This window comes from Apis dorsata, unplaced genomic scaffold (genome assembly GCF_000469605.1).
Source record: "Apis dorsata unplaced genomic scaffold, Apis dorsata 1.3 scaffold_514, whole genome shotgun sequence".
In the NCBI taxonomy this organism is placed as follows: domain Eukaryota; kingdom Metazoa; phylum Arthropoda; class Insecta; order Hymenoptera; family Apidae; genus Apis; species Apis dorsata.
The window spans coordinates 133800-149046 of record NW_006263740.1 but is presented as its reverse complement, the minus strand read 5'-3'; the positions used below and the strand labels follow the sequence as shown (position 1 = coordinate 149046).

The 15247-nt window shown below is 28.0% G+C and overlaps 1 protein-coding gene across 1 annotated transcript in view; it reads right to left on the bottom strand.

Annotated features, from left to right (window-relative positions):
* Positions 1 to 15247, bottom strand: part of LOC102678131 — a 135820-nt gene that overhangs the window by 3669 nt on the left and 116904 nt on the right. The window contains 6 exon segments of the mRNA XM_031512721.1: positions 143 to 328; positions 435 to 669; positions 897 to 1293; positions 2202 to 2634; positions 9257 to 9429; positions 12606 to 12708. Of these exon segments, the coding sequence (XP_031368581.1) occupies positions 143 to 328; positions 435 to 669; positions 897 to 1293; positions 2202 to 2634; positions 9257 to 9429; positions 12606 to 12708 (1527 nt within the window).

Below are 15247 nucleotides of genomic sequence, written 5' to 3'. Positions count from 1 at the left end.
TAAAAAAAAAAAAAAAAAATAACAATGTCAATTGTAATAATTGTATTAATTGTAAAATTGTATATAATATAATATAATAAAATGTAATGCAAAGTAAAAAAACCAATCAGCGTTTAATTTATTCTTATCCTTATTAATTTTTATTTTTTTACTCACCTGTACGGTTTTGGAATTTGGCCAGTTTCTGCGTGATTGGCCAAGTTAGCTACAATGTCTTCCAACATTTGAGTCCTCGTTCTCTCTTGCATCTTTGCGAATTTTGGCGCGGAATAACTCGCTCTCTCCCCGTTGACAATCTTTGTCAATAACCACTCACGAAACATGGGACCTATATATATATTAATATCTTGTAGAAATCACAAGCCTAACTATATTCATACATTTTTGCAAATTAAGATTTCTTGATAGAATGTGTAGGATTAAATATTATTTACCCTTTTTAAACACATTTTGTTCCCAAAGATAAGGTTTGTATGCTCCAACTTCGTCCCTCGTAGCGACGGATACTTCGTATCTGGTAACCTTCCTTTTTATCCGTGGACTGACTCGAACCAGAATAAACGTGTAGAGGAAATGCGATTTCATACAAGCTGGATTAAACGACGTCTTGTCAGCCTCCAAGAACACGACGCACACTATATCGTTTCCTATGTGTCGTTTCTTTTGCACCTAAAAAAAAAAAAACATTACCATTATCTTGAAAAATTAAATAAATAAATTAATTAAATTAAATAAATAAATAAATAAATAAATTAAATTAATTAAATAAATCAATAAATATCAAAGAGGACAGATCGATTTAATTGATAGAGGCATAGTAGATACAATAATGAAAATATCGATTATTTGAAAATTAGTCAGAAATGAATATGTTGGAGAAAAAAATTTTTCTTTACCCTCTGTACGTCGTGTTTCTCATTGGGGAGAAAGGTGGACACGTGGTACATGATCTCGATCCCTCGCCAATTGGTGTAGACCGAGTACAATCCGGTCAGATCGTGAATCGTATCCAATCCACCCTTGTACTTGTCGAAACCCTTCAGACGAATTTTATCGCCGAGAATCTGCAGGAACTCGTCGAACAATGGTGAATTCTCGTGGTTATCCAATATCTCTTCTTCCGTGCATTGATTCTCTTGAACGTAAAGAACCCCGACTTTCAGTTCCGATTTTATGAACACCTGATCCAGCTTCAGAAGCTCGTCCTGGGTGTCAGGTAATTGGCCCAACGTTAACGGTGGATTCACGTTCACCTCTTTGCCTAAACTACGCACCACTTCCTCTCGATTGTACCTGAAAAACGAGAATGAAAAATAATTTGTAACACGAAAACGATCGATTTATATTTTCAAAAAGAAGAGATTTCGAAAAGTGAGGGAGATTTACCTGATTTGAAATTTAATTTTTTTTTTCTTCAATTTTTGTAGAATTTTTATAATTTGTATTATTTTTTTTTTAATCGTTGATAAGTCTTTAAAAAAAGAAAACGTAATATTACGTAATCAGCATATTATCAATGCATCAACAGATTTAGATTTTATTTGATTTCACTCCGATTGTTTACAGCGTAACATTTCTAAATGAAAATAAAAGCAATTCTGTGTTACAGAGAAATCTGTGTTGTCTTTCACTAAATGATTTCTAAAAGCGTATATATGTTTCATATAAGTATGTGCTCCTCGTAGCAATAAAGTTAACTATTTGTTATTTGTGCAACAAATAGCATTTTATGATTCTTTCAATTGGAATGTAATAAATTTGTAATATTCTCAAAAGTAATTTAAAACATATCTTCCTATCCAAAGACACAAAATTTGCATTATCCCATTTCATTTCGAAATATAAAACAACTTTTCTCTTAATCCCATTTACTTAAACGATATTAATATCTCTAGAGAGAGTTAGGATATAACCATTCTTTACTCTCACTTTTAACTGTGTCACTCGATATGCGTATATTACACTTACAAGCGAAATGGCTGACTTATACTACTTGTTCGACTCGTGTTATTGATTTTTCGAAATTACTTTTGCAATTGACGCAATCAACAAATTTCTATCCACTTAAAATACAAATACAAATATTTTTCCAATATTTTTCCAAGAGATATTAAAAAATATCAAAATTCTATAAAATTCTATAAATATTAAAATTCTTATAAAATTCTTACTGAAAATAAAAAATTAAATAAAATAAATACCTGTCAGCAAATACACAACTCGCGGGAATCAGTCCGTGCACAGTGTAACTGATAGCCCTGACGAGAATTCTGAACTGATCCCGACTATTCAACGTTTCCTGCTTGATGCTAAGTATCACGGGGCCAAGGTCGTCGTCGTTGGTGAAATAATTCCAATGCTCAGTTCCATAGAAATATTTCTCGTATGTTTCTTGTTCGACCGAGGTCAACTCGAATCCTTGGTTCTTCTCCCATTGCTCCTCGATGGTGGTCTTCTTTCTGGGCACTTCGTCGGTGTCAGACTCTTGCTGGACCTCGGCCAATTCTGTGTCGGTCGCCTCTCCGCTCTCGCTCTCATCCCAGATCGTGTCAGAGGTGATCTGCTGTCTGGAGCACTCGATCCAGTAGCCAGGTGTAGGTATCAGGTTGTGAGGGAACTCGTTGCAGAATTCATCTATTGGAAAATATAATATTTTGGTTAATCATATTGCAAATTATTATGGATAAAAGTAACGAAGGAAAGGATGGTCTCTCTTCGTGAGGATTTAAGGAATAAATTAATTTGAACAAATTAGAGTTGAATTATTTGAATTTTTTTTCTTTGAAATTTAAAATAATAATTTTAACGTAATTTTTATATCCATTTAATTTTTATTGTATTCATTTAATCAAAGAATGATTTTTTTAAAAGATTAAATTCAGGTTGAAATTGTGAATAATCTTGAAAATGTAAAATAATAATTTTAGAATAATGATTATTTTATAATATTAAGAATACATAATGATATAATTTTTTTAAAATATTCATTGTACAAATTAATCAAGTTATAATTAATTATTTATTATTTTTAAACTGTATTTATTATGTCCTTTAATAATTTATAATTTGAATTTTATTTACTAATGAGAGAAGAGGATTATAATTTATTACAATTTTGAAGTTTAATGGGAAATTCAGAAACTAGTAATTTTATTAAAAAGACATTGCGCAACTTCATTATAATGATGTACGACTAAAATATAATTCCGTGAGCGAGAAGCAAATAAAATAAAATTAAAAAAATATAATACATGAAATATTTGTTGGACGTTGTTCAAATAACGAAAGAGATTTTATTTGTTTCATCCGTTTGTTATTTGATTACGGTTATGTATTCCATTAATCATTGTTCATTATTTAGTACTCGTAATCTCTAATTAATTTATCCGATTTTCTTTCTTTTATTTGTTATATAATAGAAAACTTACTTGTTTGCTTTTACTTTTATTTTTATACGAAATAATTATTCATTTAAATTTATTTTATTTATTTTATTTCTTATTTCTTCATTTAACAACGAATAATCATTATCTTTTTCTTATTTCGATGAGAAACTACGTATTATTCGATAAAGCAATCCTTATCGTGTCATATTTATTCATTAAAAAATACAAATTAGCAAATCTACAATTATATAATTATCATTTTAATAAAAACTTGCAATTTCACAATCTGAATTCACTGTAATTGAACACAGTAGATATACGAAAATTATTTTATACATATACCATATATCTAATTTTAACAATCGTATACCAAATTCAATTATTATTTATCTATCTATATAACAACGTTGCACAAGTTTTTATCATTATTACTTACTTTATCGTAAAAGTAAACGACATCTAAAAATTATCCTCACGAGTCTTCTCAAAACTCAGCAATAAACAGAAACTTTTTCAGAAACACCATGCAACTACTTCACATCCCTGTCTCCCCCCAATTTCATTTCCCATTATTCTCCTCAATTCATCCTTCCATCCTCCTCGAAACAACACATTCTTCGCATCCTCGATCGAGAACGAAATTTCAACGAATCCACCCTCTTATTATTCACCCTCCACTCCGAAGCAACAGTCGATCCAAACCACCTCGAAGACGTTTCCTCGTAGCCACGTGGAAACGTGAAAGAGTCGAGAGGCGTGGAAATCATTAAGGAAGCAAGTTGGGGTCGAATCCGATCGAACTATCGGGGGTTGCCCTCTTTCAAGGATTTTTTCTTTCGACGTGCAACTAGGCTATCCCATCCACTTAGTCACGTATCGCGTTTCCCCCTTCGCAATATTCCGCTTTTCATCGATCCGCCTTTCTCCTTCTCTTTCTCTCTTTTCTTTCTGCCTCTTTTTCTCTCTAGAAGGTTTATGACACGCGGATTATTGTACGAGATATTTTTGAAGAAATCAAATTCTGGGTAAAGATTTTCTGGAAAATGAAACATCGTGGAATATCCATTTTTCATGGATATAAAAAATAAAATTTCTAAATGATATGAAGATTATGTCATAAATCCTTGATATTATAATTATTGTATAGATATAGATATTATTCTTTTTTTTAGAGAAATAGAATTGATGATTGGTAAATTCGAGATCATTTTATATAGTGTCACGAAAAAAGTTCTTAAAGATAAGATGGCTCGAGGATGATCACGATGAAGACGATATATTTGAAAATTTGTACAACTAATTAAATCTTAATGCAGCATTTTGCTTGTAATTTTTATTCTTTATGTATATAATTATATCATATGTTATTGTAAAAATTCGTTTATTATTTTTCTATTTTTGTTTTCTCCTTCATTTAGAAATAATCCCTAGTAAAAACAAAAAATAGTAAAAATTCAACCGTTATTTATGTACTGAAAGATAATTAAACATCTAACATTTTTTTTTTTTATAAATAAATTCAGATATTAAGAATTGTCCGACAAAAAAAGAGAAGAACTAAAAACTTCTAAAATATCCTATCAAAACGATCATCGCATTAAAAGCAAGCAATTCAAGAGAGCCCTCTCAAAGAAAAAAGTCGCAAATCAAGCGATATATCTCTCGAATATCGACAACCTGTTAGAAATCCCCTTAGATCAATAAAGCCAATAAGAAAACACTATATTTTTTCAATCAAAAATTAATTTGTCGTGAATACACGTGTTATACACCAACCTTTAGATAGACACACACGTTCAACATTCTCTCTCTCTCTCTCTCTCTCTCTCTCTCTTTACTTGTTGGAACGTCGACGATACCACGGTCGACTCACTGTAAGGTAGAACACCAAACTGTTTATAGACAGGCTTGGTATTCGAACTTAAAGTGAACCGGCCCCGGTGCATCCTCGTCTCTCTCCCTCTCCCTCTCTCTCTCTCTCCCTTTCTCTCTCCAGACTGGTCGTCTTTCCGCCCCTCTAATCTCGGCTTTCTCCCTGCAGGAACTAATGGCCTGTAGTGGTTCGTAAATTCGATCGTCGATACCCGGGGACAGCCGGTTCCTCTTTTACACCCCCTTCCTACGGATGACGATGCTCCTCTTCCAGCTTCTTCTCGTATCTCTGCGTCGAAGGATCGCGAGATATATCCTCTCATATGAGGATAAAATAACGATTAAACTGCGGATGTTTCCCCTCGCGATTTTCATTCTCACGTTTTATATATTTTTTTTTTTTTTCAAAATTCGATGTAACTCTCGCAATAATAATTTTCTCGGTTATATTTCAGTTTGCGGAAAAATATGATAATACGAATATTTGAAAGGCGAGATAACGAACAATCAAAAAAATTGAAGTAGTAAGTATAATAATAAGAATGTTGGGCAGGAGTAGTGATTGGGCAGGATCGTGTGACGTTAGTATCGCGTTATCGATAGTGTTAATGATGATGGATTTTTAAAAAAAGTTACGTCTATTTTTTTTTTTCTAAATATCCAAAAATCCTTGTACGAATAATTATCTTATCGTTCTGATAATATCTGAATTGTTCTAATTCAAAATGTAATGTAACGTGTTCAATTAATAACTCAAGGTTGCAAAAAATATGGTTTGTATAGCCTATAATTAGCATTTACTACACGTATACTATGACTACGCTGTTATGTGAGAGTTTACCGATAGAATAAATTAATCTAACGATAAATTTGCTATATGATTATAGAATATGTATATGTGAATATATAATAATATATTTTTGCATATAATTATAAATATCAATATGCAAAACATATTTATTACGCGAAAGATAGGAAATAAAATATGTATTTGTCCATTATTGCTTTACCTGTTTTCTATATAATAATTTATGTAAACATCCGCAGTCTAATATCGTTGGTAATTCTTGGCAAAATTTTTGGACTTTTTGAGAAGGGAGAGAAGGTTGGTATTACGGTGAGATTTTTTTTTTTTTTAGATTGATGGAGGGGTGGTAATCTTGTCGCGGTGTCGAGTAAATGTTTGATGGATCGAGTTTGCTTCTAGATTAGTTTCTTTTTTTTTCTTTTTTCTCTCTCTCTCTCTCCTTTTTAGAATTATATGGATTGGATTTTATCCCGATGAGATAAGTTTAAATTTGTTACTTTTCCTTCTTCTCATCGATAATGATTTATGTATCTTTAAAAAAATTTAAAATTGAGAAAATATATAATTTTGTTTTAGATAGATGGTTATAGATATTGAAGATTATTTTCACTTAAAGATTTTTGTGATATTCGTAGCTTTTATAAAATTTATTTCTATCGGAAATAATAGAAAACATTGAAATCCAGATGAAACTTTTTACATTTCACATGAGTTTCGATTTTTATTAAAACAGATTTATACGTGTATGTATGCACGTTGCTTGCATACACGCGAGTTTACGCCAATTTTGTCGTTGAACTCGATGGATTCCATTGTAACAATTGTCAGTGAAAATTCTGTAAAAACGTTTATTTGATTTTTCGCATTTACGCACGATTTCAAACTGAACTCGTTTCATGAATAAAATGGATATTTGTATTATTGGAACCGAATACTTTTAACATCGCATTTCCATGAATTTATGTAAACTTGATTAATTTCGTACGCGGGCGATGTTGCGGATGTCATTTAGCAACGGTGTATTAAATTAAATAACGATTTAATTACATGTACGAGAATAAATTTTCAAAGTATACGAATGTATAAATGCTCCCACACGTATGGAATATTAAGTTGTCTATAATTTTGTCAGATTATTTGGATTTTCTCTGTTATTAATTTTTCGTCAAAAAAAAAAAAAACGAATATTAATTATTGGCGAAAGAGATTTACTATTTTACTTTCGTTGAATTTTATTTTACTTTTGATTATATTCAACGTGGAATATATTGAACATTATTATTGTTTCGATGAGTGTACATATATAAATTTATTTGATAGAAAGAATTTCATTTCTAAGTCAAGTGACATAGAATTTTTTTTTTTATAAACTGTATAGCTTTCTTTAAAAAAATGAAATATTAATATTTATTTTAATTATAATAAATTTTAAACATATTAATTTCTTTCAAAAATTATTTCCTTTTAGATGAAATATATCTATATTGAAATATCAAGTGGAAATAATTTAAAACAATAGATAAATAAAGTATTATATTTTAAAATGCTCAAACATTTATTTTATCAAAGTTTGACGACATTTCTATTTTTGCAATTAGCAAATAACCATTTCTGTCCACATGACAAATATTTGCCTTGAAATAATAAATAACTTGAATATGCGAAACACGTTCGTTCAATTAAGCTTTCAAAACATGTTGCAAAACATGTTTATTTACTTAAATGATTCCAGAATACAAAATACATGCACGTTTCCTTCACGTTTCTTCAAATATGTCGAAAGATATGTCCCAATATCATTAAGTGGAAATTTATTTACTTACAGTAATAAATTTTATAAATTTCTACGAATTTATCTTCCAAACAGAAGATTTTTCTTTCTAAAATTTATCTTCAAATCTTAAGATCAATTTGCATTAAGAAAAATTAAATTTCTGAAATATACTCTTCTGAAAAACTTAAAAGATATTAATAAAAATCAAACATATAATTTTAAATCAAACGAAATAAATTACAATCTTTTATTATATGAAAATTTTATAATATCTTTTGTAGAATTCTTTTATAATATTTTTATAAAAAAATAACATTCCCTTGGAACAATAAACTATTATAAGAAGTGAACCATAATTAATTGAAATAAAAATTTCAATAAATCAATTTTTAAAATTCTAAAATTCTAAGATAATTGAATATTAATATTAATTGTAAAATATTCTTTCCAAGATAAAATATATGTGTAGCTTTTTTTTCTTCCTAAATTATATCTTATTTTAAAAATAAGGATGAGAAAAATGTACAAATTAAATCATATACCAATACGCCAACAAAACCACAAAAACTTAATCACGTTGAATACTTGAGGATTTAATTCGATTCGATTTAGATTCGAAACGAAGCCAGTGAATGTAAAGGCGTGTAATCCAAGACAGGAGAAACCACCTGTAGCGTCGACTCATACATATGTACGTCTAGTAAAAGTTCGCAATTCTAGTCTCTTTCCTTCCGTTTCCCCTCAACTCGTTCTCGAGTCTCTTAACTTGTTAACCTTCAACCGGCGACTGCGTGAATTTTCAGCATCTCTAATAACATCAGCTTATATATTTCTCGAAATAAGTAAAGTCCGCGTTATATAATTATCCTAATATTTAATTATCAAATTTAATAAGTTATATTATTTTTAACTTATTATATATAATTAAATGAAAAATTAATAATCGATGGAAAAGTTATGTATGATTTTTAATTTTACCATTATGTAATAACAACTTTGTGAAAACCTTTTTGTTTATTGAATCATGAAATTTAAAAGTCTGCTTGAATTAAATGTGTTTCCATTGAACCGTGTGTTCGATAAAAGTGATTATATATTCTGTTTTATTTTGTTTTTGTATATCAGAGTTAATGAGGAAGGAGATAAGGAATTTACAATAGGACTTTCTCAATATTACTTCCTGTTAGCAAATAACTGTTCGAACCTTAAGACATTGATAAAAAATATGACAAATATATTATAAATCTTGACAAAGTGAAATCTTGTTTGATTCACTTATAAAACATATTCTAATATTTCTACACTTTACTTTACAATACAATATTTCCTTTTTACATTGATTGCTATTTTAAACCATTTCACAAGACACACATGCCACAAGATAGTTTGGAAAATTGACAAATTAGCTGGCCATACCTGAACAAGCTTGCGGTGGTAAGGGGAAGATTAAGGTGGTCGATGACTTCCTTCGGGCAACTGCGCAGCCTAAACTTTGTGGTTTGAAGCTGCGCAACTGCTGCATGAAGTCCGAGCACTCCATCAGCGCCACGTCAGCGAAGTGAAGATCGCAAAGTATTTGGTTCTTGAACCTGTGAAACAGAAGGAATTAATAATCCCTCTGCATCTCTAAATAAATCGAACAATATTTTTTCAATTAATAACGACGAGCTTGTTATACGTATAACGAGCTGATGGAAAAATTTCTTCTGATTTCCGATACGATATCTTTTGTTAACTTGCTTCCTGATTGATTTGTTCCATTTCACAATTTTTTTTTCTTTCTTAAATTTATAATCTTACCGTTGCTCTTTAGAATATTTTATAATCGATGATGAAATGAAGATTTAATAATTGTTGATATTATCTTGTTGTTTGATATTGCGGAATAATATCCAGATTATAGAATTTCATATTTTATAAATTTGAAAAACTTTTTTGCTATCTTGTTTTTGTACCATGCGAAGATTTGTCTTTTGTTATTTAATAATATTTTGATGAGAGTTTTTTTATATTTTGTGAAATGTAAAAATATATCTCGTGTTATTTTAACTCTGTGTTATGTAATAATAATTTTTATTATTATAAATTAAGAGGTGAATTTTAAATTTACTTTAATCATATCATTTAATCATATTTTTTATTTTTTACTTATCTTTATCGAATTTATGAATATTTAAGAAAAAATTTTAGAAAAAATTTTATTCCCTTGTGGACAAATATTATTCTTTTCTTACGAGATGCATGTTTATTTTGTAAAAATAGTGCAAGTTGTATACTGTATGTTTTATGTATACAATATATCGGTTGGGAAAATATTTATCTCAGCGGTTCAATTAAATTGTATATTTTTATAGGTCGACGATCAATAAAAATAACAGCTTCTCCCTCGGGGTATATGAAATGAAAACTGCAATCTTTTTATTCGTGCAAATTTAATAATATTTGCACAATTGTAAAACTTTATATCTTTTGATATGATACTCACCTTATCATTGTGTTTCATATTACTTTATTATCACTTTATAATTGAAGCAATAGATTAAAGAAAAATAATTAATAAATATCAATTATTTTATTAAGAATCGATTAAAAAAATATATATATATTTCACATTTGTAATAATTAATACAAAAAATATCTATTAAATTTTGAATAATTTGCTTTAGAATTTATTCGTGCATTATTTAATTATCATCTAAATTTTAAATTTATGAAACCAGATAAAATAAATAATGAAAATAAAAAATAAATAATGAATTTTAGTGATTTATATTAAATAAATAACTTGAACGATATTTAATATATAATCTAAAACACTCGTAATTCCATACGTAATAGTTAATATTAATATTAGATTAATATAATATTATATATAATATTAATATTAATATTACAAAAATTATATTGAATATAATCTATAGCAGCAATTTTTTTCTCTATGAAAGAGCTGGCAGAAAGAGAATTTACAGTTCCATTTATAAATAAAATATATCGTCCTCAAATATTTCTTCCAGAACATATTTCAAATTACCTTTTTTATTATTCTATGCAATCTTCGCATCTATTCACATGTGCACGTTTAACTACTTCACCTGCATGAAATAAAAAACACACACGACACAATTTTCGTTTTATCGATCCTCGAATCAAATGCATCTCGGGGGCCACGATCGAGCGAATACCGATTCCAACAGCCATGACGTTTTTCCATGTCACGTGGAAATACATTTCGCGATGGAAAAATTCTTTTGAACGAAAACAAACCGCGAGGAAATGAAGATCCTCGATCTAAAAATTTTTATTAGGAAAAGTCAATCCGTGAACGATATAAAATGTCAGCCTTTTGTATCAGCTTGAAATAACAAAAATATCGTGAAAAGTTTCATTATCTGTATTAAAAATAATACAAAATATAGGTAAAAAAAATTTTGTTGATTTACCCGTGAACGTGTTTTGTTTATAAAATTCTTGATTAAAGCGATTGAAATGAAGCTTTTCTTTTATTTCTACGAATGAATATAAAAATGCGTAAAATTATTACATTTATATTTTCTTTTTAATTTAATTTAGATTTTAGAATATGTTTCGCGTATATATAAAAGTTTTGGATAAAATAATATATGAAAATTATTTATCTTTATGAATAAATATAAGGATACATGGAATTATTTCAACGAATATATATGTTGAAATACATACATATATTTTTTTCTTAATAATTCAATCTAAATGAAAATTTGTTTTATATTTATATGAAAGTTATAGATGAAATAAAATGAAAATTTAGTATTTTTTTTATGAATGAAAGCAAGAACGTATTATGATATAATATTATTAAAACTTCAGCAATATTTATTTTTTGAAAAAGTATTCATAATATAAATTCATGAATAATTATCGATGATCATCACAAGAAATACTAATTCGAGATAACTGATATCTTGTTTGACCTTTTTCTTTCTGGGCATCAACAAGTATTTCGATTGCCCGATAATTTCCTAATGAATTCATTTCATGTTTTATGCATGCATTCTATTTTCTTTATTTGAAAAAACTGGTTTATGTTGCCAACAATGTTACCTTTATTTAAACGATTCCATACATATTCTACAATATTTAGGTCATAGCTATATTTATTACATCATTTCTAAAATCTTTGTAAAGCATAAAGATTCATTTCCATGTAATATTGCGAAAGATACGTTCATTTCCTATTATACGACAACTACTGTGAATATGGTATAAGATTTTTCCATTTTGATATTATTGAGGAACTGTATTGTTGCCTGCGAATTCATGAAATTGCATTAAAATGTAACATTGTGTAAAAAGCTTTTACATATATATTCCGTTTTAAAAATACTTTGCTTAGTTGCAATCAAAGAACCATAATGGCTTCAAATATAACATACAATGGTAAAAACTTCTTATTTGCTTATTTCTTTACATAATACAATTTCCATTACAATAAAATATAGTGTTGTTGTTGTAATACAGAAGAATAAATTTATATTTTGCTGTAAACAAAATATCTCAAATCAATTAAATAATAATTACAAAAAATTAAAAAAGAATCAAATTATACCTCAAGTTGTTAATTAATACAAAATATTAACTACATTCATCTTAAATATACAAAATTTTGTATGCATAATTGTAACATTTGATATACAAATTGTGTTTATCATTATAATGCAAAATTTTGATTACAGATAACAGAGTAACATTTAATATGTAATTATATAAGATTGCTTAAATCACTCACCGTCTAGCCCGTTTCTGATTGGGTCCTGTGAGATTCAAGCCGCAGCTGTTACATTTTAAACATTCCTCATGATAGTGATTGTTGTCGTACAGTGGTGATGGTTCTTGAAAAAATAAAAAAAAGAAAAGATTAATCGTTTTAATCCTTTTACGAAAATAATTCAATATAATGATATCGATATAATATCGATATAATTTAATAAAAAATTCATTGTACGTAGCTTGATATAAAATTTTCATATATGGAAATTTTTGAAATGATTTAATATGAAATATGGTACATGTAAGATAAAATATGTATCTAGATCAACGTGATTAAAATAATGAGGGTTGAAAAAGATTGAAAAGGGTCGAAAAGGGTTATCAAACGATTACCTAATCATAATTTTAAATATTTAATAAATCTTAATATAAAAGGAAAACTGTTTGTTGGTATATATAATGTAGTACGTACTATACATTATAACGTTTATTAAGTAAAATTAGAGTTTGTCGGTGAGTTTTTTCCATAAACTTTAAAATTTTAGAATCTAATCTAGCATAAAAAATTAAAAGGGAGAAAAAAGAAGAGGAAAAGTTAATAATGTGAAATGAGAGCAAACACAGCAGAGCAGCTGTTTAAAATTCTCATAGGTATTCGTCCACTTTGATCCAAGTCTTTTCACTTTCTCGTTGATGGCATAATTTTCGTGGAAATTATTCCTTTGAATGGAGAAAGTTTACAGAATTAATAAAGCCCGAGTGCGAAATGAATTTGCAATGGTTAATCCAAAATCAATAGAACTTCCATTTATATCTCGTTAGATCTATTAAATTTCGACTTACCGGAATTATTAGACATTAACTGTATCTATAATTTATTCAAATTTGCTCTAATTTGAAATAAATCAAAATTTATTATTTATTTTATTTTTCTTTATTTAATATAATATAAATCCCTTTTCTATAAATGTTAAATATTCTTAAAATAACTATTGAAAGATCAATAGTTGTCTGTGATATTTCAAATTTTATTTGAAGCAAACATTCGTGCGATTCAGGATTTAAAAATTAAATTATTAAATTATTATCTAAAAATAGAAAATAATTATAAAATAAAATAATATCGATTCTGTTTACGAAAAAATGCAAATAAACGAAAAATGAATGTCTTTAATCAATATGTTTTTAATTGAAGTAAATATCTCGTTTGAAGAATTTGAAATATGTTAAATATTAACTTGATTACAACGTTATTCCCTGATATCATAATAATCTTCAAAATATTTCCATAATATACGTCAATATTTCTAATATCTATGTAAGAAAACTATTTTGCAATTTGAAAATTATATCGAAAAATTTTTCTCTTTATATTTTGGTTTCATATATTTTCTATCTTCTATATTTTTAACTTTATTTTCTATCTCTTATATCTTTTCCGTCTCTAACTTCATTTTCTATCTTTTATTCTTTTTGTATTACTTTATTTCCTATCTTTTTTTATTCAATTCTATTTTCTGTTCCTAATAAAACGTCAGATATAATCTAGTTCAATTACAAACAATAACATTCTTTTATTTAAAATCATTACTTCTATTAAACTTTATCGAACGACTTCGAAAATCTCACTAAAACAAAATCCGCAAAATTCTAGCCTACATATCCGCCTCGATAATCCAATCACTGTGCAAACTAGCGAAAACGCCTGGAAAACGAACCTAATCCACGTATTCACAGAAACAAGAAGAAAAAAAAAAAATTATGTCAGTGATGCCTCATCGATCAATTTCGAGGATTAATACTAGAAATCCTTGAAATTTTATCCTGTAGAATTGTATTGGCAACTATTTTGATCGTGCACAATTTATCTATCTCTAATCGTTATATTATATTCGATACATCAATGATAACTTTTATTTATCTGTATATAAAGAAAATTTGATACGTGACTTGATAATAAAACTACAAGTAACACGAGTAACACGATCTTTTTTAAGTACACCAATATTTTGAATATTAATTTTATGTACTTTAATAATATTATAATATAATAATAATAATCATACTTATTTATCTATAATAATATTTTCATTAATACTAGTAAATATAAACAAGTACTACGAGTCAATATTTGATTCATTATTACATAACAATGTAGTATACATTATACTTTTTACAGTTATCTGACAAATGTTTATCATGTTGCAACAATATCCTTATTCTATACATGCGAATTAACACCTTCCATTTCAAAAATTAATTAAACTCCTCTTCTTTCCTTTATTACTTGTCCCCCCTCCCCCAAAAAAAAGAAAAAAATAACTAGCTTCTCCTTTCTCATTCAATTAGAGAAATTAAATTCAATTGTTGATTTAATCATTTTAACAAAGGAAGAGGAAAAAAAAAATCGAAATGGTTTGACAAACGTGATTCCAATATCAAATTAGATCAAATCCAATCGCAAGGCTATACCTTTTCTCGTGTCCTCGATCGTCCTTTTTCTCTCCTCTTCATCCCCACGTTTTATAGTTAACGACCAACAGTCGAAGGGTGTGGCCTTCGATTCTCCTTCTCCCTTTTCATTCATTCTCCCTTTCTCTCCCTCTCGTGGGGACCATAAAAAATTCCAACGCGTGCCGAGCACCACGGTATGTTGATATC